The following is a 24,742-nucleotide window of genomic DNA, read 5'->3' as shown; positions in this document are numbered from 1 at the left end:
TTTTAGCAAAAAAAAAAAATTGTAAGTGTGATAATGTAAGAAGCGAGATGTTACATAAGACTGAATTTGTTAGCTTTCAGATGCCACAGAGTTATGAGAGTGAGAGAAGACGTCCCCATTCGTGTCAGCGTGCCTCGTTGTGCTCCCGGTTTTTCTGGTGTTTTCACGGTCGCTCTTACGTGCTAGAAATTTAATTTGTGTCATCAATCCTATACGATACATCCCTCTAGCGCCTGGAACCAATCTTGGGCGGAAAACATTATATACTGAGTAAAAAAATGAGAATTAGTGTGCACTTCCTAGCAGAGTTTACTGCCAGAGGGGAATCATAGGCCTGTCCCGTGTGGAAAAATAATAATATTGAACTTTGTGTCAGAGGAAAGAAAGTCTCCCTGAAAGCATTGAGTATACATAGTGTATAGTGTATACTACAGTGGCTCCCTAGTATATTGATGATGAAGGCTAAAGTGTCATTTGAAAACAGGTGAATTTGTAAATGAAGTGATAAGCCTATAGAGGCAGGTGCCAGAAGTCGCCAGAAACTTACCACAGGTCAGCTGTTTTTAATAATCTTCCTGGCCTGCTAGTGTACTCGCATATAATCTAGTGATACCAGTGAATAGCAGAATACAGTGTTGTAGTAGCAACTAACCAGTATTATAATGGTACTTAGTGGAGTGGAGTGACTTTCATTAGTTTCTTTTTCTTGAAATACGAGACTTTACTGTGAATTTCATATAACCTGTAGTTACCAGTGGTCGCAATATACACAACGAGAAGCAATTATTACTACAGAAAAAGCGCCCTTCCTCCAAAATTTGCACCAGTCAACTATAGTGATAATATAGCATTTATTGTGGTGGAGACGGAAAAAAAAAAAAAATAGAGAAGCTAGATACAGCGATTGATAAACAAAGGTGGTGGCTCGACCGTTCGTCATTGTAGGAGCTGCCAGCAGTCACCGGCTCTTCATCACGCAAGTTATACTTTTGTATCAATCAAATCACATATTACTCGGGTAGATAATTTCCAGTAGATCCTTCATGTGTTAGCTCAAATCACCGACCAGTATGGTTTAAATAAGTGACCCACTGATCAGATCAGATAGACTGGTCCGAACCCTTGACTGGTCCGAACCCTTGAATGGTCCGAACCCTTGACTGGTCCGAACCCTGGACTGGTTTCAAACGGTTTCGTTGTGCACCTAGCAGGTTATTAATAGAATATTCAAGAGGTTGCTAGTAGAATTGCAGTAAATCAACCATTCAAATCATTATGAAGCTGTGTGTAGTCTGTGGTCAGTCAAACAAACGGGCTTCCACATGCATAAATTGTCATTTCTGTGGAAATTGGTGTCACGCCCCTTGTGCAGATATCCAAGAACTAGCTACAAGCAGTATTAAAACAGGGAAGTGTTTTTGGGTATGCCCAAATGAGATAAATCTGTGGACTAAAATCACAAGGGTATTAAAAGAGGTCAACATCAAAGCTGCTTTCATAGAAAACCTGGAAGCTTTCTACAACAGATGGGAACATAAAAAGTCCGGGCTGAATGGTACTGCCCTTGATACTGGCCATGTAGTCAGAAACTGTAAGGCTGGAGATGATGTCCTGGTAGTCAGTAAATGGGGGGCTGATAGTGCTGTCCTGGGAGACAGTAATGGGGAAGCTGGAGGTGCTGTCCTGGGAGACAGTAATGGTGAAGCTGGAGGTGCTGTCCTGGGAGACAGTAATGGTGAAGCTGGAGATGCTGTCCTGGGAGACAGTAATGGGGAAGCTGGAGATGCTGTCCTGGGAGACAGTAATGGTGAAGCTGGAGATTTTGTCCAGGTAGTCGGGAATTATACGCAGGAAGGAATACATATGAATGACCTCATAGGGGACAGGAGCCATAGTAGGGAAACAAGTGTAGTCAAAGATAAGATAAAACCAATATTGCAAACTAGAAATACCGCAGGAAATAGCAAACAAGAGGACTCCACTAGCAATAGTGAGGATATATTACCAAAAACAAATGGTGGGAGCTCCATTGTTGGTGCTAGGGAGGATAGAAGTAAGACAGGGAAACATGCACCAACAGGGAATACAGTCACAGAAACCCAAGGCAAACGGAAACCAAGCCTGTGCACATACTATGCACTCGGTATCTGCTGGCATGGGAAATCTGGAAAAACAGATGGGACGTGCAACTATGACCACCCTAGGAAATGCCATGCCCATATGACAACAGGAAAATGCAAACTCCCTTCCTGTAAGCTTTTTCACCCTGAACTGTGTACCTCTTCAGTACAGGAAAGACTGTGCTATAACTTAAATTGCCAGGCATACCATCTAAAGGGGACAAAAAGATACAAAACATCCAGGCCATGGGAAAACCTGGGTAGCCACAGCCACTCAAGAGGGAGAGGTTTTTTAGTGCCAGGAAGGAAAAAAAACTGGCAGGAAATGGCAGAAATCGTACACCAAATCCAGTCATTCCTGGAGTGGAACCACAGTCGATGGCCTCCACTCCAAACCAACAGATACAGATACTAATGCCGGAAAAAAAATCCCCCCCCCAGTACCAACAATACCACCAGTCCGATAACATTCTTCTTTGCAAATATACAGGGTCTAAAGCCAGCAACAAACAACAAAATACCTTTCATCCGTGGACTGCTTGCAGAGGCAAAGGCAATGTTCGCGGCTTTCACTGAGACCCACATAAAGGATCACTTGGACAACGAAATATGGATCCCAGGTTACAACCTATACAGATGTGACAGAGTGAACAGGCAAAAGGGGGGGGTTGGCCTGTACATTGCAGAGTCACTTGTTTGCACAGAACTGCTAAATGCCTCAAATGATGTAGTGGAAGTTTTAGCAGTAAAGGTCGAGAACCAAAACCTAGTCATTGTGATAGTCTACAAGCCTCCGGATGCAACATCCCAGCAATTCCAGGAACAGCTGTTAAAAATTGACCACTGTCTGGAAAATCTCCCAGCTCCTGCACCCAATATCTTGCTCCTGGGGGATTTCAACTTAAGGCACCTAAAATGGAGGAATATAGCAAATAATATTGTTGCAGTAATAACACCAGGAGGCAGCTCTGATGAAAACTCACACTCACGCGAGCTTTTAAATCTCTGCACAAAATTCAATTTAAACCAGCAAATAATAGAGCCTACTAGACTGGAGAATACACTAGACCTCATCTTCACTAACAATGATGATCTGATAAGAAATATCACCATATCAAAAACAATATACTCAGATCACAACATAATTGAGGTTCAGTCATGTATGCGCGGAGCCCCAGACCGACATAAGGAGATTAGTCACGAGGGAGCATTCACCAAATTCAACTTCAATAACAAAAACATAAAGTGGGACCAAGTAAACCAAGTCCTAACCGATATAAGCTGGGAAGATATACTAAGCAACACAGACCCCAACTTATGCCTAGAACAGATTAACTCGGTAGCACTCGATGTATGCACAAGGCTTATTCCTCTAAGAAAAAGGAGGAGTAGATGTAAAACAGAAAGAGACAGGCGCTCCCTTTACAGGCGACGGAAAAGAATAACAGAGCGGCTAAAAGAGGTCAATATATCTGAAATGCGTAGGGAGACACTGGTCAGAGAAATAGCAAGCATCGAACTTAAGCTAAAAGAATCCTTTAGGAGTCAGGAATCGCGGGAAGAACTAAAAGCCATAAATGAAATCGAAAGAAACCCAAAGTATTTCTTCTCCTATGCCAAATCAAAATCGAGAACAACGTCCAGTATTGGGCCCCTACTTAAACAAGATGGGTCCTACACAGATGACAACAAGGAAATGAGTGAGCTACTCAAGTCCCAATATGACTCAGTTTTTAGCAAGCCGCTAACCAGACTGAGAGTCGAAGATCAAAATGAATTTTTTATGAGAGAGCCACAAAATTTGATTAACACAAGCCTATCCGATGTTATCCTGACGCCAAATGACTTCGAACAGGCGATAAATGACATGCCCATGCACTCTGCCCCAGGGCCAGACTCATGGAACTCTGTGTTCATCAAGAACTGCAAGAAGCCCCTATCACGAGCCTTTTCCATCCTATGGAGAGGGAGCATGGACACGGGGGTCGTCCCACAGTTACTAAAAACAACAGACATAGCCCCACTCCACAAAGGGGGCAGTAAAGCAACAGCAAAGAACTACAGACCAATAGCACTAACATCCCATATCATAAAAATCTTTGAAAGGGTCCTAAGAAGCAAGATCACCACGCATCTAGAAACCCATCAGTTACACAACCCAGGGCAACATGGGTTTAGAACAGGTCGCTCCTGTCTGTCTCAACTATTGGACCACTACGACAAGGTCCTAAATGCACTAGAAGACAAAAAGAATGCAGATGTAATATATACAGACTTTGCAAAAGCCTTCGACAAGTGTGACCATGGCGTAATAGCGCACAAAATGCGTGCTAAAGGAATAACAGGAAAAGTCGGTCGATGGATCTATAATTTCCTCACTAACAGAACACAGAGAGTAGTCGTCAACAGAGTAAAGTCCGAGGCAGCTACGGTGAAAAGCTCTGTTCCACAAGGCACAGTACTCGCTCCCATCTTGTTCCTCATCCTTATATCCGACATAGACAAGGATGTCAGCCACAGCACCGTGTCTTCCTTTGCAGATGACACCCGAATCTGCATGACAGTGTCTTCCATTGCAGACACTGCAAAGCTCCAGGCAGACATCAACCAAATCTTTCAGTGGGCTGCAGAAAACAATATGAAGTTCAACGATGAGAAATTTCAATTACTCAGATATGGTAAACATGAGGAAATTAAATCTTCATCAGAGTACAAAACAAATTCTGGCCACAAAATAGAGCGAAACACCAACGTCAAAGACCTGGGAGTGATCATGTCGGAGGATCTCACCTTCAAGGACCATAACATTGTATCAATCGCATCTGCTAGAAAAATGACAGGATGGATAATGAGAACCTTCAAAACTAGGGAGGCCAAGCCCATGATGACACTCTTCAGGTCACTTGTTCTATCTAGGCTGGAATATTGCTGCACACTAACAGCACCTTTCAAGGCAGGTGAAATTGCCGACCTAGAAAATGTACAGAGAACTTTCACGGCGCGGATAACGGAGATAAAACACCTCAATTATTGGGAGCGCTTGAGGTTCCTAAACCTGTATTCCCTGGAACGCAGGAGGGAGAGATACATGATTATATACACCTGGAAAATCCTAGAGGGACTAGTACCGAACTTGCACACGAAAATCACCCACTACGAAAGCAAAAGACTTGGCAGACGATGCACCATCCCCCCAATGAAAAGCAGGGGTGTCACTAGCACGTTAAGAGACCATACAATAAGTGTCAGGGGCCCGAGACTGTTCAACTGCCTCCCAGCACACATAAGGGGGATTACCAACAGACCCCTGGCAGTCTTCAAGCTGGCACTGGACAAGCACCTAAAGTCAGTTCCGGATCAGCCGGGCTGTGGCTCGTATGTTGGTTTGCGTGCAGCCAGCAGCAACAGCCTGGTTGATCAGGCTCTGATCCACCAGGAGGCCTGGTCTCAGACCGGGCCGCGGGGGCGTTGACCCCCGGAACTCTCTCCAGGTAAACTCCAGGTAAACTGTGCCGTCAGTGTTATTTTTACCGTGTGGGAGAATGAGATATATGCTATAGGTATTGAGTACAGACAAGCTGCCACCTTCCACCCTTAACCAGCCACTGAATAGGGATAGGGTAGTCAACGCTCAACCCCTCAACGGTTCAACTCCTGGCAAAGGCCCTTGTCAAGAGGCACTTGTCCTTGTTTCCTGACAAACAAAACTCCACTACAAGCTGGTATATTTCTCTTGATTCGAGGTACTAGTTACTTTTCCCTTCCTCGAGTTGAGCCTAATTATTCTCCGCCCCTCATTTTAGATATCAAATTATTGAGCTGCAAATACATTTAATTTTCAAATATTTTGTGAACAAAATTTCAGATGCAAGTGAATCTCACTTAGCTTTTTCTTACCGCACTTTTCCTTGCAGATATGTCTGCGATAATCTTGTTGCTGGTGATTGTAGTTGGAGTGAGTGAGTGTGAGATAACTATCTCACACTTAGCCAGTAGTGCCTCCTACACCAGCTTCCCTACACCCGCCACCAGCCTCGGCACCTCCCTTACGGGGCCTCAATCTGCAACATCCACCAGCTCTTCTCTTGAGGAAGAAACGTTTGCTGCTCCAGAAGATGCATCTTTTGGCAGCAAACCAACTGAGTTGGGCACCAACAGAGGCATCTCTGATCTCACCCTATCGTCGTGGTCACTCACTAAAGAGTACGTAGAACAGATGTTACATATCATGAAGAATTACGATCTGTTGCCTCTGAAGGAAGTGGCCGGCAATGACACCAGAGCAGTGTTGACCTCAGGAGAGTACCAGGGCAAGACAGCTCTGGTGTACAAGCTAGCCCCTGGTACAATAGTTGCTGGCGTCAGAAGAAATCATGATGAGGAAATCGAGCGACAAATCACAGAAAAACATTTTGACATTTACGATAATGACTACGCGGCCTCACATGAAGATATAGATATATCACCTCATAAAGTTGGAAATGATGAAATTTTTCGATCTGCTATAGCTCCTGGCCCAGCACAGAGTTGGGAGATCCATTACTTAAATGCTCCACCCAGTCTATCATCCAGAGATAAGCCACACCTCCTCCACAGCAGCACTCGCACCATCCCCGAACACTTACGAGGTCCCATAAACACAGCTGCAGCAGCGGGTGCAGACGTGGTGTTAACACCGGTGGGTGTTGCAGTGAAGGCGTCGAGGAGCAAGGCTCGAGGAACCTGGCTCTCCTTCCTGCTCCTCCACTACATGGGCTTCATACCTCAGCTACCTGGCCTACCAAGACACATTGATCCTTTCCTTGTGGCACCCAGCATACACAACACACCCGCAAGACAAGTGCCGCATGATGATTCAAGAAGCCACATACAACAGATCGAACACTAGTCGATTTTGAATAATTTCAGTGTTTATTAGTTGTACCTAAACAAATAAATCATATCAGTATTTAGTATAAATATTTTTTACATTTTATTAACTTAAGTAATTCTATGTTAATTGTTTGCTATCATTTGTTTAAAACATTTATAAGGCGTTTGATTTAAGATAGTCTTTAATAGTGAATGGCTACAGTATCTTGCATATATTCCTTGTATTTGTTTTATTCCAACAAACGCTATGTAAAAATTATAAAAAATAACGTAACTATACGTTATTTTGATACCTACAATATGGATGGAAGGACACAAGTACGTCTGTAATGGATACGTGTCCGTCCTGAGCTTGGTCATCCAAATGACATAAGAAAATGAGAAAAACTGTATATATACGTAGTCGAGAATACATATCATACAACAGCTTGCCTGCTTTTATGTACAAAAAAGCTACTCAAGTATTGTCACCAATTATTGCAATGCTCTTTAACAAATCCATTGAATCATCTACCTTCCCAACAATCCTCAAAATAGCAAGGGTCACTCCGATCCACAAAGGAGGTGACCAAGCTGACTTGAATAACTATAGACCAATATCTAACTTACCATTGCTCTCTAAAATCTTTGAAAAGTTAACTCATAGACGGATCTATTCCTACCTCGTCTCACACAACATATTAAACCCTTGTCAGTTTGGATTCAGGAATAATAAAAGCACGAATTATGCTATCATACACATGCTAGAACTAATATACACCGCACTCGAAAAGAAAGAAGTCCCGCTGGGCATTTTCACTGATTTACGTAAAGCTTTCTATACAGTCGACCATGAACTGCTGTACTACAAATTAACGCACTGTGGTATCAGAGGCCACTACCTCAACTACCTAAAATCATACCTTATTAACAGAACTCAATATGTGTATGCAAATGATGCAAACTCTTCCACCCAACCAATCACAGTAGGAGTCCCACAAGGGACCACTTGGACCACTCTTTCTCATCTACATCAGTGATCTACCGAATGCATCACAGCTACTCAAACCCATATTATTTGCAGATGACACTACATATATCTTTTCCCACCCAAACACAGTCATACTAGCAAACATAGTCAATGTCGAATTGCAGAAAATATCTGCCTGGATGATGACTAATAAACTTACCCTGAATACCGATAAAACCTATTTCATTCAGTTTGGAAACAAAGCTGCAAATGATCCGATTAACATAATCACAGATAATACCACAGGTCATTACCCTACCTTCCTCATAACAAACCTTGGCAAATTACCCCTAGACACTACTAAAGTCACTTTCAGACTTCACAATGAGGCAACTATCAATAACTTCACAGCAGCAGTGACAAACATTGACTGGCACACTGAGCTAGAAATCTATACAGATATTGACGAATGTATTAATAATTTTCTAAAAAAGACCCAATACCTCTATAACAAGCACTGCCCTAAAAAAACTAAACAGATGAATGCGAAGAGACTGAACAGTCCCTGGCTAACACCCAGTATCCTGAAATCCATAAATACAAAGCACCTATACGAAAAACAGTACAGAATGGGCCACATAACCAGAGACCAAACAAAACGTTACTCGTCAGTCCTAACCAGCCTAATAAGAAGGGCTAAAAAATTGTATTATGAGAACAGATTATCCAATTTACGAGGTGACATAAAAAAGACCTGGAAAACCCTATCAGAAATACTAGGAACGAGAAAGATAACAAGAAATAGCGAAATTGAATTAACAAAACCAGATGAACCCCAATTCCCACCAACTGAAACAGCAAACAGACTCAATGATATCTTCTCCACTATAGGAAAAAACCTTGCCAATAAAATCCCAAGCTCAGATACCCCACCCAATGACTACCTCACTGGCAACTACCCGAACACACTGTTCCTAGCTCCGACTAACCCAGCTGAAGTCTCCCTTATTATCAACAAACTAAAAAACAAGACAGGAGATTTAAATACCTTACCACCCAATATATACAAAAAAGTGTCACAGGTGCTATCACCAATCATTGCAACACTCTTTAACAAATCCACTGAATCCTCTACCTTTCCTACAGTTCTCAAAATAGCAAGGGTCACCCCGATCCATAAAGGAGGAGACCACACAGACTTGAATAACTATAGGCCAATATCCAACTTACACCCTCTCTCTAAAATCTTTGAAAAATTAATCCATAAGCGTATTTATTTCTACCTCATCTCCCACAACATACTCAACCCCAGTCAATTTGGGTTCAGGCCTAATAAAAATACTAATGATGCTATTATCCACATGCTAGAACATATTTATACAGCAATAGAGAAGAAAGAAGTCCCACTGGGGATCTTCATTGACTTACGTAAAGCTTTTGATACAGTTGACCATGACTTGCTCCACATAAAATTGTCGCACTATGGTATAAGAGGGCACTCCCTCAACTACCTCAAGTCATACCTCAGCAACAGAAGCCAATATGTGTACACAAATGGGGCAAACTCTTCCGCACAGCCAATTGCAGTTGGTGTCCCACAGGGAAGTATCCTAGGCCCTCTTCTCTTTCTCATATACATAAATGACCTACCAAATGCATCGCAACTACTCAAACCCACACTATTTGCAGATGACACTACATACGTCTTCTCTCACCCGAGCCCAGTCACTCTAGCCAATACTGTAAATACCGAATTACAGAAAATATCTACCTGGATGAGGACTAACAAACTTACACTAAACATTGACAAAACCTACTACATTCAGTTTGGTAATAGAGCTACAGATGTGTCTCTTAACATAACAATAAACGGATCACCTATCACAAAACTCTCAGAGGGAAAATTCTTAGGAATCCACCTTGATAATAGACTCAAATTTCAAACACATATACAACAAATTTCCCCCCAAAATTTCCAAGACCGTAGGCATATTATCGAAGATACGGTACTATGTTCCACAGTCAGCCCTCCTAGCCCTATATCACTCACTTATCATTTCGCTGCCTGACCACGGTCGAGTGAGGTTGTGCGCTGCACCCCTCTGCTGTTCAGGCGAGCTACCTTGTATCAACATGGCGCTGAGTGTGAGGAGGCGCGTAAATACCATTGGTATTGAGCTGCTTCGTGGGGCGATTTCACCCTCTTCAGTGCAAGTCTTACTCCCAACAATCATTAGGGAGACCTATGGAATCCAGGACGATGAGGTGTATGGTGTAGCCCTGAATGGGGCTTATAGAATCTTCGTCAAACTGAATTCCACGTCCGTGTATGAGTCTTTGGTGACGAGGTTCCAAGACGTGAGTCTTGACGCTACTCCAGCTGTGAAGGTGCGTTTGATCGACGTATCTCGCCACTTTACGTGGGTTAAGATACGTAATGTCCCATTTGAGGCAGATGAGGCTGACATAAGGAGTGTTTTTGAGACATATGGAACCGTACATCTGGCACAAAAGGGCAAGTGGACAGCAGGTGCTTACATGGGACGTCCGGAGGGTACCTTTTCCCTGAAGATGACTCTGAGACATCCCATACCGTCTTACGTCGTGTTGGAGGACTTCAGGACGCAAGTTATGGTATCGTATGCCGGACAGAGACGTACGTGCAGAATATGTGGGGCGTACGACCATATGGCGGCAGAGTGCGAGAAGCTGAGGAGGGCGCCAGCGCAAACTGGTGAAGCACCAGTTACCAGCGTGATAGCTGTTGAGAGCCCAGTGCGCAAGCAAGGGCCTGGGCGCTTGTGGAGTGAAGAGGTGGAGGATTCCAAAGAGGAGAATGGCATGTGTGAGGTAAGCTGTGATGTAAAAGGATCTGTTACTACACAAAGGAAAAGTACAGAAGTGCAAGTGCAGGAGGAGGTGCAGGCTATAGAGGAAGAGCTTCAGGAAGTGTTAAGGACATTGACACCGCCTGCAGAGGATGTTGTTCCTGAGCTGGTGAGAGACACGGCGGTGCCTGTAGAGGAATGTAAGGATAAAAAACATAGCAGGGTTGACGGGCCAACTAGTAAGAGAGAGTTGTCGCCGTGTGCTGTGGAACGGGGCGTGGTGGAGGTAGAGGTTCATCGTGAGGGAACCTCTGAAGATAACATGGATGTGGAGGGCATCACGAGGAAGAGAGCGGCGGCGTCAGACTCAGATGATGTCCTGACGCCGGCGCAGAGGTCTGGGAGGAAGGAAGAGCAACGTCGAAGCAGTCACGATAAGAGGCATCGCAAAAAAGGGGGAGGGGTTGATGGTGTGAAGCCTTGTGCTGGCTCTGGGGCAGGAGGCCCTGGGATGAATGAAGAGAGGAGGAAGGGTTGGAAACTATAAAGAGGCCTTAGGTGTATGACTGTGAACGTAAATGGACTGTGTAATAGTGTGAAGAAGGAATGGTTTCGAATGTTTCTGTATAAATACAGGGTGGATGTAGTGTTCCTGCAAGAACACAATTTCAAGGAGGGAAGAGTGCTCGAGGTGGAGGGGTTTCAGGTCATGACTCTGCCATCTGCACGTCTGAAAGGTGGTGTGGGTATATTGATCAGGGAGGCAAGCCCGTTTGTGTTGCTAAGAAGTGAGGGGGGGGGGAGGGGGAAGAGTATTGCGCGTGGATGGGTGGTGGATGGGACAGCGGGTATCTTTTGTATGTGTGTATGCACCAGCGGAAAATGATGTGAGGGTAAAAAGGGATTTTGTATGTGAAGAACTAGTTTTCTTCTTACGTGGTTTACCTGCAGTGGCCGTCGTTGGTGGCGACTGGAACTGCGTTATTAGGAGGGCTGACGTGGAACCAAAAGGGGCGGGGCACGTGTCGGCGGCCTTGCGAGATCTTTTGAGGGATATTCAGTTGCGGGATGCGGTTGGAGGAGGGGCGTGGGAGGTAGAGCACACTTTTGTAAGACGGGGTTACGCTGCTAGGTTGGATAGGCTGTATATATCTCAAGGGGTTGGGTTGACATTTTTCCGTACAATAGAAGTAGCTTATTCGGATCATCGGGCGGTAGTAGCAGAGGTGGTGTGGGAGTCACTAGCAGGTATATCTAGGGGATATTGGAAATTAAATACAAGTGTGTTAGGTGATGAGGAGGGGATAGAGGGATTTGCAACGCTGTGGGAGGGGTTACGTGCAGAGATAAAAGGGGTAGAGGATGTGGTGATGTGGTGGGATGGTGTGGCTAAAGAACGGATTAAGCACTATTACGTAAAGGAAGGGAAACGTATCAATTCTTTAAAATATGGGCTTGCTAACTATTTGGAGGATAGATTACGGGGTTGTTATGCGAGGGGGGCGGTGGCGGGCACTTATCCAATGGACGAAATTATGGCAATTAAAGGGAGGCTGCGTGAGGTACAGGATGAGAGGTTCCAAGCGGTGAGGGTACAGGCGGGGGTGGAAGAGGTGTTATGGGGCGATAGACCTTCATCGTGCGTATTGCGTAGGCAGAAACAAAGACAGCAGGCAATGACTATTCCATGGTTGGAGGTTCATGAATCGATAGGAGGGTACAGGGAGGGGCAGGTCATACAAGCTACGGAAGGAATGGGGGCGTTTGCTGACAAGTGGTATGAGAAGTACTGGCAACGAGAAGGGGTAGAGGATGGGGTTTTAGAACAGGTGTGTGGGAGTGTGGTATGTCAGTTGCGTAACAGTGATAGGGAAGCACTGGGTGGGGAAATAACTGAGGGGGAAATATGGAGGGCTTTAAGTGGAATGCGAAAGGGCAAAGCACCGGGAATTGATGGACTCCCGGCAGAGTTTTATCAGCAGCATTGGGAATTATTGAGGCATTTTCTGGTTAGGTTATTAAATTGCATGAAGGAGAGAGGTGAGCTGGGTGAGAAGCAGGCAACGGCTGTCGTTGTATTGGTACCGAAGGGTAAGGGGCAGCATACGCTTCGGGATTACCGGGCGATCTCGTTGTTATGCGCAGATTATAAATTGTTTGCAAAGATTTTGGGAAATCGGGTCAAGTGTGTGGTAGGGCGGGTAGTATCAAAAACTCAGTTTGGTTTGCCAGGGAGGTCTATGGTGGAGGGGCATGGGTTACTTAGGGATTTCGTGGAGGCAAAAGGGGGGGGGAGGGAGGGAGGTTTGGTGGCGCTCGATTGGCAAGGGGCATACGATAGAGTGGATCGGAAAGCATTGAAAGCCATCCTCAGGGGTCAGGGGTTTGGGGAAGAAATAGTGGGCTGGGTTGAGGCGTTGTATGGAGGTGCAATGGCGAGGGTACAGATTAATGGTCGATTGGGTGGGAAGATTGTAATGGGTAGGGGACTTAGGCAGGGGTGTCCTATGTCACAATTATTGTTTGCGTGCGTACAGGACCCCTTTTATAGATTGATGGAGCAGCGTATGTGTCACGTAGAGGGACCAGGGTGTGAGGTTGCGAGGGTTTGGCCAGTTTTAATTGGGTATGTGGATGATACAACTGTTCTGATCAGGGAGGGGATGTCAATGGACACATTAGACGGGGTAGTACAATTGTTCGCAGGGGCAACTGGTATGAGGGTAAATTCAGATAAATCCATGGTCATGGGGTTAGGAGCTTGGGCGGGTAGGGTTGATTGGGGTAGTGCAGTTGTGAGGAGGCAGGTGCATTCGTTAAAAATCTGCGGTCTTATTTATGCAGACGATCTACCTGTGGCACGCATGGAAAACTCGCTTAGGATGGTAGAAAGGATTCAGGGACGCTTGGGTGCATTGCGACCTTATCATTTGACCCTTGTGCAGCGTGCCATTGTTGTTAATATCTTACTGTATAGCAAAGTATGGCACGTGGCAGCCGTGTTCCCATTAACTGGGCCGGCAATAACGAACATACTTAAGAAGGTTTTTAAATTCTTGTGGGGTTCGAGCTGTGATTGGATTAAGAGGGATGTGGTAATGTTACCTGTAAGTAAGGGGGGGCTGGGATTGATGGACTTAAAGCGGAGGGTCAAATGTGTCTTCATTAAAAGGGAGGTGATGAGGGAAAGTGTGGGTGGGGGGGGTTTGGCCAGGATCCATAACAGATTGCAACGGATGTATACAGGAGTTGAGTTGCATGAGTGTGAAACTGTGTTGAGGGCTCTGGCGTGGGATCGAGAGCCAGCAAAGGTTAAAATAGGTAGGTTGTGTAGATTGTTAGCCGGGAGGGTTGTAGCGCCTGTAGAGGGAATTTTCCCCATGTATGCATGGGGAAGTATATGGAATAGGTTGAGTAGGACGAGGTTGCAACCTCGTGTTCGGGATGTAATGTATCGTTTTCTGCATGGCATTTTACCGTCGGGTGTGGTTCTACGGGATAGACGAGTCGTTGACGGGGGGGAGTGTGGGATATGTGGTGGGGAGGAGTCGGCTTTTCATGTAGTATATTTTTGTGATGGACTGAGGAGTGTCAAGGGGTGGTTAAATAGGGTGATAAATAGGATAGGAGGTAAAGGAATTTCTGTATTGAGAGCATTAAGTCTCGACGTGGGGGGTTGGGAGGAAAGTGTAATCAGAGCTGTGGGGTACATTATGGCAGATTATATCTATATAGTGTGGGGATTGCGGGGCAAACAGGTTACTGAGGTGAAGAGGAGGGTGTTAGCGTTAACGTTCTATAAAACGGTATGTAGAAATAAGGAAATTTATGGGAGGAGGTGGGTGAAGGATTTTTCAGAGGGATATAGGCAACTTACGTTACAGGTTTTATTAGACTTGTAATATACGAGGGAGGGGAGGGTATGATTGGAAAGTGTTGCTGGGGTAGGGAAGTCAGGGGTGAAAACAGGGTTGCCTCCCTGGTAATGGATAACAAAAGTTTTGCGAGAGTGTTGGATGAGTGATGCATGAGTGAATAATATGTGGACCACGGGTGCTTGCACCTGTGGAGCTGGCCAGTTTTTGTGTGAATGGACTTTATACTTATTATACATATTGTGTGTGGTAATATTGATTTACGGTAATGACATTGTATTTTGGGGATTTGCTATAATAATTGCACGTATTTGCTCCAACTTGTTTTCTAGGTGCCTTGCACTGCATAGTGTTGATGCTGTGATCATGCACGGTGTCCAGAGATATGATGTGATATGTTTGTATTAATGTCTGTGCATAATTGTTCGTCACTGGTGTTCTGCAATTCAGTTTTGTTTTGAGAGTAAAGAGGTTAATGCACGTCAGATAGTGTAATAAAGTTGGGCAACAGTGGTGTTATAGGTTTTTGTGGTTAGGTGCGTGCTAGGCACAGTCTTTATGTGTTACTTATGTCATGGTTATATTTTGTTGTATTGTACTGTTGTCAGTAGTACTTTGTAATGTCCATATAAGCTGTATAGAGCTTGAATGTCATAGTTGAAGCTGTGTTATTGTTTTAACACTGGAATTGCATGTTTAAATGTGTAAAGGCTTACATGTGTTGGATTTTGAGACTAAGTTTATTCTTATGGTTTTGTAGTAATTTTGTATGTCTTTGTGACTTTTCTATATCACCATTGTTATGTAATACATATTGTTATGTAACTGAACCATTAGGACAATTACATAAATTAATGTTGGATCATTGCTGTGTGACTTTCGATTAGGCAACATTCATTGTTTATAGTATGTTAGGTTGTAAATAGTGGGGTGGTTGGATAACCACGGAGGGGGGGGGGGGTAATATGTCTGTATAATATGTTCAGTGCAATGCATTGTATGGTCTGTAGTCGATTATTAAGTACCATTTCGAGGGATGTGTATATAAAAGTGTTGTTCATATCAGGTAATTCTGTTGGGTAGCTCCAACAGGTTTGGGTTAAGTGATAGGATGAGGGAGCAGGGAGGGGGGGGGGTGTACCCACACGGAGTTGTAAGTGTGGTGTGTAATATTAGATGTAGGGAGGATTGTGTTAATTATCGACTTAAATGAGTTTTACATATTATATTTTGTAATGTCATGTTTTAAATAAAATATAAAAAAAAAAAAAAACTTATTTACCCCTATCTCGCCTATGGAATTTGTGCTTGGGGCTCAACAACAATAAACCATCTCAGACCACTAATCACCCAACAAAAGGCTGCAGTCAGAATGATAACAAATTCCCACTACAGACAGCACACTCCACCAATATTCAAAACACTAAACCTACTCACCATACAAAACATCCATACTTATTACTGCACCTACTACGTACATAGAACACTTAACTCTGACATAAACCCTCCCCTCAAACATCTCCTTACCAACCTCAACAGAACACATGACCATAACACAAGGCACAGATCACTCTTTGATGTTCCTCGTGTCCATCTCACACTATGCAAAAACTCAATGCACATAAAAGGCCCTAAAATCTGGAATTCATTACCTGTGAATATAAAAGAAACACTGTTTATAAATTCAAGTTTCTTCTCAAAAATCACTTACTCACCCACAACTAAATAAATACTGAATAATTGTATCTCATAAATTGTGTCTCATATATATATATCTCATTATTTTATCTTATAAATGTCAATCTGTGACCCAATCAAACTTTGTTACTATTTAACTTCATTACCTAACATAATACTCCATTCTACTGATTACACAGCAACACAGTAAATGACTATATGACCTGTCTTTGTAATACTCATTTGTACTAAATTGTTATCTGTTTTACAATAATTTTTGTACCACTGAATATATCATTGCTTAGTTAATCTTAAGTTAATTTTAAGCCTGCCCATAATGCTCTGCATACAAGGGGCTTTGGCATGCTGCACTTTAAAAATTGTATTCCTTATACTTCTCTGTATCATAAATGGATCATCAGTCACAAGACTCACAGAAGGAAAATTCCTAGGTATCCACCTTGACAGTAGCCTTAAGTTCCGGACACACATACACCAAATCACCAAGAAAATCTCTAAGATTGTAGGCATACTATCAAAGATAAGGTACTACGTTCCACAATCAGCTCTCATGGCACTGTACCATACACTCATATACCCTTATCTTACATATGGAATTTGTGCATGGGGATCAACAACATCCAATCACCTAAAACCCCCAATAACCCAGCAAAAGGCAGCAGTAAGAATGACAACGAATTCCCACTCCCGCCAGCACACACCACCAATTTTCAAAAGTCTGAATCTGCTCACCATTAAGAACATCCATACTTATTCATGTGCCTACTACATACACAGAACAATACACGCAAATATAAACCCTCCACTCAAACTTCTCCTCACCAAGTTAAACAGGACACATGACCACAACACAAGACTCTTTTTGATATACCTCGTGTCCATATCACACTATGTAAAAATTCTTTCCACATAAAGGGTCTTAAAATATGGAATTCATTACCACAATATATTAAAGTAACCCAGTCTGAAAATCAGTTTAAGACTCTTCTCAAAAGCCACTTAATCACCATAGACTAAATGCTAAATATTCAATACACACATACTCACCTATGTACTCCCACATCATAACTTCAACAATCACTTTGAACCTTTTATCCATTGTTGATAGGAATATAACTGAACCATTGTTTTTCACAATAAGCATTTTAGACTATATGAATATATCCCTTGTCTTATACAAATTTAATTCACTTATAGTTAATAACCTACTGTTCAACTATGAAATAATTACTGTCCTACTGTACAACTATGATAAAATCCTTAGTATTAAGTAGTCTGTAAGCCAATAATGTTAAGTTGGCTCATAATGCCTAGGCATAATAGAGGCTCTCTTTGCATTGCAACCCACCATTGTAAATATAAAATTCTCAATGTACTGTTTGCAAAGACATAAAATAAATAAATAAATAAATAAAAATAAATAAATCATTGGTGATGATCAGATGAAGACTTCAGGTTATCTAACCGTCTTGTTACTTGGCAGCCGAGAAGCAGCGTGGCGCAGCATCGTGTGTACTAGAGTAGTTGGTTTAGTTTAATATGTTTATTATGCACCCCATACCCATCCTGTGGGCGGTAGTCAAAAGATTACAGAGGTACATAATGGGTCCAGGGACTGGGCCTCAAAGTTTTGATAGCTGAGCAAGTTACAGAGGTAATGAATTCACAATTTACAAAGGTAATGAACTCACAATTTACAAAGGTAATGAACTCCAGGTAGGTCTAGTCACAATCATGACAAGTTACAAAGGTATTTACAGATTACAGAGGTACACAATGGGTCCAGGGACCGGGCTCCAAAGTTTTGATGGCTGAACTAGGTACAAGGTAATGAACTCACAAGTTACAAAGGTAATGAACTCACAAGTTACAAAGGTAATGAATACTGTAAGAATGGTTACTTACGTTTATACATGGCTGCAATCATGAACAAATTTTAGAGTAATGAGCAATTCACACTTCCACACCCGGTCACAACTGTAGTGAGTTATTGGTGCAAATGTTGATTGCTGAGTCTCTCTCTCTCACACACACACACACACACACACACACACACACATACACACACACACATACAAATTCATACACACACACACATAAACACACACACACTAGGTGAGTACACACACACACACACATACACAAACTCATACACACACACGCACACACACTCATACACACACACACACTCATACACACACACACACTCATACTCACACACACACTCATACTCACACACACACACACACACACACACACACACACACACACACACACTCACACACTCATACACATACACCCAACACACACACACACACACACACACACACACACACACACACACACACATGCACATATGTGGTAATGCTTTATTTACAGCTAGCAAAGTCAGGGTATTTCTCCAGAATGGTCTGTAATATACCACTGTGGATAAAATACTTAGCCATTTCTTGAACACTTCTGAGTGAGTTGTTTCTAAATTCATTAATTTTATCACACTCCAGTACATAATGACGCAGGGTGTGACAATAATCCATCTGGCAAAGTTTACATTTCGTTTGGTCTACATCTGGTGGTGGTGATTTAACCTGCCAAAGATACTTGTAACCCAGCCGGCTTATTTTCCCAGCTCTTATTTTCCTTGGTGTTGGAAGCAGCGATTAATGATGCTTCTACACAGTGGCGCCTGTTCCTGGCGGGTTCTCTGTAGATAATTTAAGATATAATTCTTTAGACTGTGTAAGGCGCAAGTATTTTTGGCGACGATGAATAAGAAATATGTTCAACGCCTGGATAGCTTGATTATGAAGACTTTATGCCATGTACAGTAGTAGCTTTTTTAGTACAGTATAGAGATTGTGAACCAGAGACAGTGGAAGATGCGGTAATTAGTCCCTCAGCCTAGATAGGTCTTCATGATGTCCCTAATGGTGAAAAAAAAACTTGACTTGATTATCCTGTGTTACTGACCCTCGTCGTCTGGATCACACTGAAGTGGAGGCAGGACACTTACGTAGTGGAGTTACAAGAGAGGTGTAGTAGTTGAAAGCATCGTCATAGGTGGGCGGGACCCCTCTAGTGGACACAGGTCATGCCAAAGGAGATTAATAACAGGGTTGTGGTAGATACCCTTCGTGAAAAAAATTGCATGGTCTTGCTGTGTCAGACAAGTATTAGTATAGTACAGAAGATATTACATTCAAAATGTAATGAGGTTTAAAGCCTTTCGACTCTACAGGACCATTAACGCCTTTTCACCGACAGACAAGATTATTTTAACCCTTTAAAAAAAATCACTGTAAACTCTCAGTATATATATGCTGAGAAAAATACAAAACTCGGTACATATATCTATGTATGATAATCTATGTAACCGTATTTGTGTATACCTGAATAAACTTATTAATCCTGTGTTCATGAGAAATATACTTATCAGAAGAGACCAAGAAAATAGAAATAAGACACTTTGTTGGGCCTTTTTTGGGGATATCCTAGGTAGTTTACATACATGTTACTACTTATAACAATTGTAATCATCTAAAAATGTTTTATGGACCAAAATTAAAATCACTCTCTCATTGATTCATCTAGGTATATCTGTTATTTGACTAAGTTGTCCCTAAATTTCTTTATTTACTGAAGTGTATCAAAGAAAATAGAGATTGGATGGTTGACTATAAGAAGAAGGAGAAAAGAAGAGAATTCAGGTCACACATTGAATGTGTGTGTGTGTGTGTGTGTGTGTGTGTGTGTGTGTGTGTGTGTGTGTGTGTGTGTGTGTGTGTGTGTGTGTGTGTGTGTGTGTGTGTGTGTGTGTGGTGTGTGTGACTCAACAATCAATATTTGCACCAATAACTCATTACAGTTGTGACCGGGTGTGGAAGTGTGAATTGCTCATTACTCTATAATTTGTTCATGATTGTAGCCAAAGTATAAACGTAAGTAACCATTCTACAGAATTCATTACCTTTGTAACTTGTGAGCTCATTACCTTTGTACCTAGTTCAGCTATCAAAACTTTGGGGGCCCAGTCCCTGGGCCCATTACGTACCTCTGTAATCTGTAAATACCTTTGTAACTTGTCATGATTGTGACCAGACTTACCTGGAGTTCATTACCTTTGTAAATTGTGAGTTCATTACCTTTGTAAATTGTGAGTTCATTACCTTTGTAAATTGTGAGTTCATTACCTCTGTAACTTGCTCAGCTATCAAAACTTTGGAGTCCAGTCCCTGGACCAATTATGTACCTCTGTAATCTTTTGACTACCGCCCACAGGATGGGTATGGGGTGCATAATAAACATATTAAACTAAACATTGAATGTCCGTGGATCAATCCCTGGTACGGATGGAAACATTGGGCGTTTCCTTATGCCTGCTGTCCCTGTTCACCTAGCAGTAAGTACCTGGGTGTTAGCCGACTGGTGTAGGTCGCATCCTGGAGGATGGCACTGTTATGTGGTGACAATGGTGTTAATGTTGCAGTTTTATAACTGTAGTGTAAGCACGCCTCTGACAATTATTATTATAATCAAAAAAGAAGCGCTAAGCCACAAGGACTATACAGCCGCCTCTGACAAGATAGTGATGGAGTGAATGATGTTCTTTTCTTGGGCCACTCTGCCTTGATGGGAAACGGCCGATGTGTTAATATATAAAAAAAATAATTAAAACTAATTCAGGACCTCAAACTAATGTACAAGTGCAAACCAGGCAGATTAGATGTCTCTGTAATCACTGTGGTGAAGGTGTCAGCAGCTGTAGTCGGATGATTAACTATGATATGTGAAGAGTGAGTGCACGTAAGGTGCACGGATAAAATTTGTGACAATGTATATGATATACGGGAATCTTTATTGAGGAAACGTTTCGCCACACAGTGGCTTCATCAGTCCAATACAAAGCAGAAAGTTGTAAGGAAAGGAGGAGTTAGAGGTAATCAGTCCCTCAGCCTGGAGTTGATGTGTTCAGTCCATTAGTCTTGAGAATGGATTGATGGACTGAACACATCGACTCCAGGATGAGGGACTGATTACCTCAAACTCCTCCTCTCCTTACAATTTTCTGCTTTGTATTGGACTGATGAAGCCACTGTGTGGCGAAACGTTTTCTCAATAAAGATGTATATGATGGACTAGTAGTTAAGAATACTAACCTTAACTTTGTCTGTAATACATTCACAGGTCAATGTGAGACCACACAAAGATCACAATTACCTCAAATAATATCAGACAAATGTTTACACTGTACTAAGACACGAAGGACGAACAGTAAACATCATAGGTCCATGTTCACCTATCAGTTTAAAATGGGTACCTGGGTGTTACTCGACTGGTGTGGGTTGCATCCTGGGACAAAATTGACCTAATTTGCCCGAAATGCTCAGCATAACAAGCGGCTTTCTATATAGTAATATGTCATTGATGTCAGCTAGGACTGTATACCTTGTACATGTACTTGTAGTAAATAAAGATATTATTATTATTATTATTATTATTATTATTATTATTATTATTATTATTATTATTATTATTATTATTATTATTATTATTATTATTATTATTATTTGTATTATTATGTAAAATGTGTATTGGGTGCGTGCATTATGGATGTATGTTTGGTTATGTTAATGTTTGTAACAAATGCACTCTAAGCCAATTACTCTTTAGTAGTACTGACATTGGGTTACCTAACTTCAACTTGTCGGTTTTCAAAACCATTCATCACATTTGTCAGACACTGCAACATCATGGGATCTTGGTACAAAGACTTCTTCAATGCTTGTCCAACCTTTGGATGACAACCTACTTACACTAGCGGAAGGTCCCACTGTGATCTCGCCTCCTCCTGCTTCGACTCACCTGACTGCACTATATAAGCCACCTCTCTGGCCCTATGTTGTACTTCCTACAAGAGTGATGGACTGAACACATCGATTCCAGGCTGAGGGACTGATTACTTCAATCTCCTCTTCTCCTTACCCATTTCTACCTTGTATTGGAGTGATGAAGCCACTGTGTGGCGAAACGTTTCTTCAATAAAGTTTCCCATATGTTGCATGTCTCATTTCTTCTTACCTAACTTAACACAAATGACTCCATGCCTTCACTTTATTCATGTCATCGCGAGGTCACTCTTACCCAAGATGTCAGAGATGAAGATTCTAGCTAACAGAACTATTGCGGCAGTTACATCCATCTCTGAATCCTGAATGGATGTCTCGGTGACTGACGACGAGGTCAAAATAGAAGGTTACAACATGAATCACTTAGATAGGAATAAAAATGGCGGTGGGGGTATATGCCTATGTAAGAAACGACTTAGCATACAACCCAAGACCTGACTTGAATGATAATAGACTGGAGATTCTGTGGCTTGAGGTGTTGCTGCCCAAGACTAAAGGAATCCTATTAGGAACTAGCTACCGCCCCCTCCCCCTCCTATGATCAATCCTTAGGGGATATTTCGAGAATCTTGTCCAGAACTGATAACAATTCTGAGACTTGTGATATTGACAGACTTCAATATCTGTTTCCAACAGCAAAATAGTGGGCTATGTAACAAGTATAAACAAATTCTAGGATTAAATAGTTACACTCAACTAATTAATACACCAAGCCGAATCACATAGTTCTCAGGCACCATATTAGACCACATTCTTTGTGATCGCTCTGACAGCATTAGTCAGTCAGGCGGCATTTCATCATTTATTGTACCAGAAAAATCATAAGGGATCGGGCAGGCCTACATAGGACAATTAAAATGAGGTCAATTAGAAACTACAGCAAAGAAATACTGGTAAATGCGGTATAAAACTGTGATCGGGCTGTGATAACAAGTTGCCTGGACGTAAATGATGGCTGGGGAAAAATCAAAACAATGTTCATTGCCATACCTGGAGTCTACCTGGGGCCTATTGGTAATTCCCCTTATGCTTGGTGGGAGGCTGTTGAATAGTCTTGGGCCCCGGATACCTATGGTGTTTTCTCTTAGTGTACCAATGGCGCCCCTACTTTAAATTGGGGGTATTTTGCATCGCCTGCCCAGTCTTTTACTTTCGTAGGGAGTGATTTCTGTGTGCAGATTCGGGACCATTCCTTCTAGGATTTTCCAAATGTAGATTATGATATATCTCTCTCTCCTGCGTTCCAACGAGTACAAGTCAAGTGCTGTCAAGCGTTCCCAGTATTTTAGGTACTTGATAGAACTTATACGTGCAGTAAAGGTTCTCTATACACTCTCTAGATCTGCAATTTCACCTGCTTTGAACGGAGATGTTAATGTACAGCAGTATTCCAGCCTAGAGAGAACAAGTGATTTGAAAAGGATCATCATTGGCTTGGCATCTCTCGTTTAGAACGTTCTCATTATCCATCCTATCATTTTCTTTGTACTTGTGATCGTGGCACTGTTGTGATCCTTGAAAGTGAGATCCTCAGACATTACTACTCCCAGGTCCCTTTCATTATTTTTCCACTCTATTGTATGGCCAGAGTTTGTAGTATACTCTGCTCTAGTTTTTATCTCCTCCAGTTTTTCATAACGGAGTAGTGGAGAACTGGAGGGGACAATAACTAGAACAGAGTATACTACAAACTCTGGCCATACAATAGAGCGGAAAAATAATGAAAGGGATCTGGGAGTAGTAATGTCTGAGGATCTCACTTTCAAGGATCACAACAGTTCAACGCCTTTGCTCGTTTAATGAACCTCTGCACTCTGTTCCTAACTCTCTGGAATTCATTTAGTGCTGCAATATCCTGCCTGTTTATCTTAAATCTTTTTAGTAACTGGTCTCTGAATTTCATATAATCTAATATCTCAGCCATCATTTACGTCCAGGCATCCTTGATAATATTGCATCAGTTAAATAGGTTAAAGAATTAAACGGAGAACCGTTGATGACTACTGGGATATTAGATTATATGAAATTCAGAGACCAGTTACTAAAAAGATTTAAGATAAACAGGCAGGATATTGCAGCACTAAATGAATTCCAGAGAGTTAGGAACAGAGTGCAGAGGTTCATTAAACGAGCAAAGGCGTGGAACTGTTGCTCAAAAATCGAAGAGTACAAGAATAACCCCAGAAAGCTCTGACAACAGCTAAAACAGTTAGGGTATAGCTATAAACTCGCAGTTAGATCTAACATAGTGCTAAAGATTAATAACGAGGTATGCCACGAGACAACTAAAGTGGCTAATTATTTTAATTCATACTACACTTCTGTCGCATCAACACTAGTACTAAAGTAAACTTCCAGTTGCATCAGATTCCTTTAACACAGACTCTGTTAAATTTAAAACATATTGCATTAATAATGACGTTACCCCGAATAGTTGCCAACAAGTAGGTGTATCTTTATGGCTTCATACGTAAAGAACTAAGCAAATTAAATC

The 24,742-nt window shown here is 42.2% G+C and overlaps 1 protein-coding gene across 5 annotated transcripts in view; it reads left to right on the top strand.

Moving 5' to 3' along the window:
* LOC128686311 (uncharacterized) overlaps positions 1-7,098 on the top strand; it is a 51,887-nt gene extending 44,789 nt beyond the window's left edge. For 4 of the 5 annotated variants that reach the window (XM_053773144.2, XM_053773147.2, XM_053773145.2 and 1 more), the window contains one exon: positions 6,035-7,091. In XM_053773144.2, coding sequence (XP_053629119.2) covers positions 6,037-7,008 — 972 coding nt within the window. In that variant the 5' untranslated portion in view covers positions 6,035-6,036 and the 3' untranslated portion in view covers positions 7,009-7,091. Of the gene's footprint in view, positions 1-6,034 lie in introns of all 5 variants that reach the window. The other variant, XM_070086009.1, reaches the window with a different exon arrangement.
* The last annotated feature ends 17,644 nt before the right edge of the window (positions 7,099-24,742 follow it).

Source organism: Cherax quadricarinatus, chromosome 17 (assembly GCF_038502225.1).
Source record: "Cherax quadricarinatus isolate ZL_2023a chromosome 17, ASM3850222v1, whole genome shotgun sequence".
NCBI lineage: Eukaryota > Metazoa > Arthropoda > Malacostraca > Decapoda > Parastacidae > Cherax > Cherax quadricarinatus.
The sequence above is the reverse complement of the archived record's forward strand: the minus strand, read 5'-3'. Positions and strand labels throughout refer to the sequence as shown.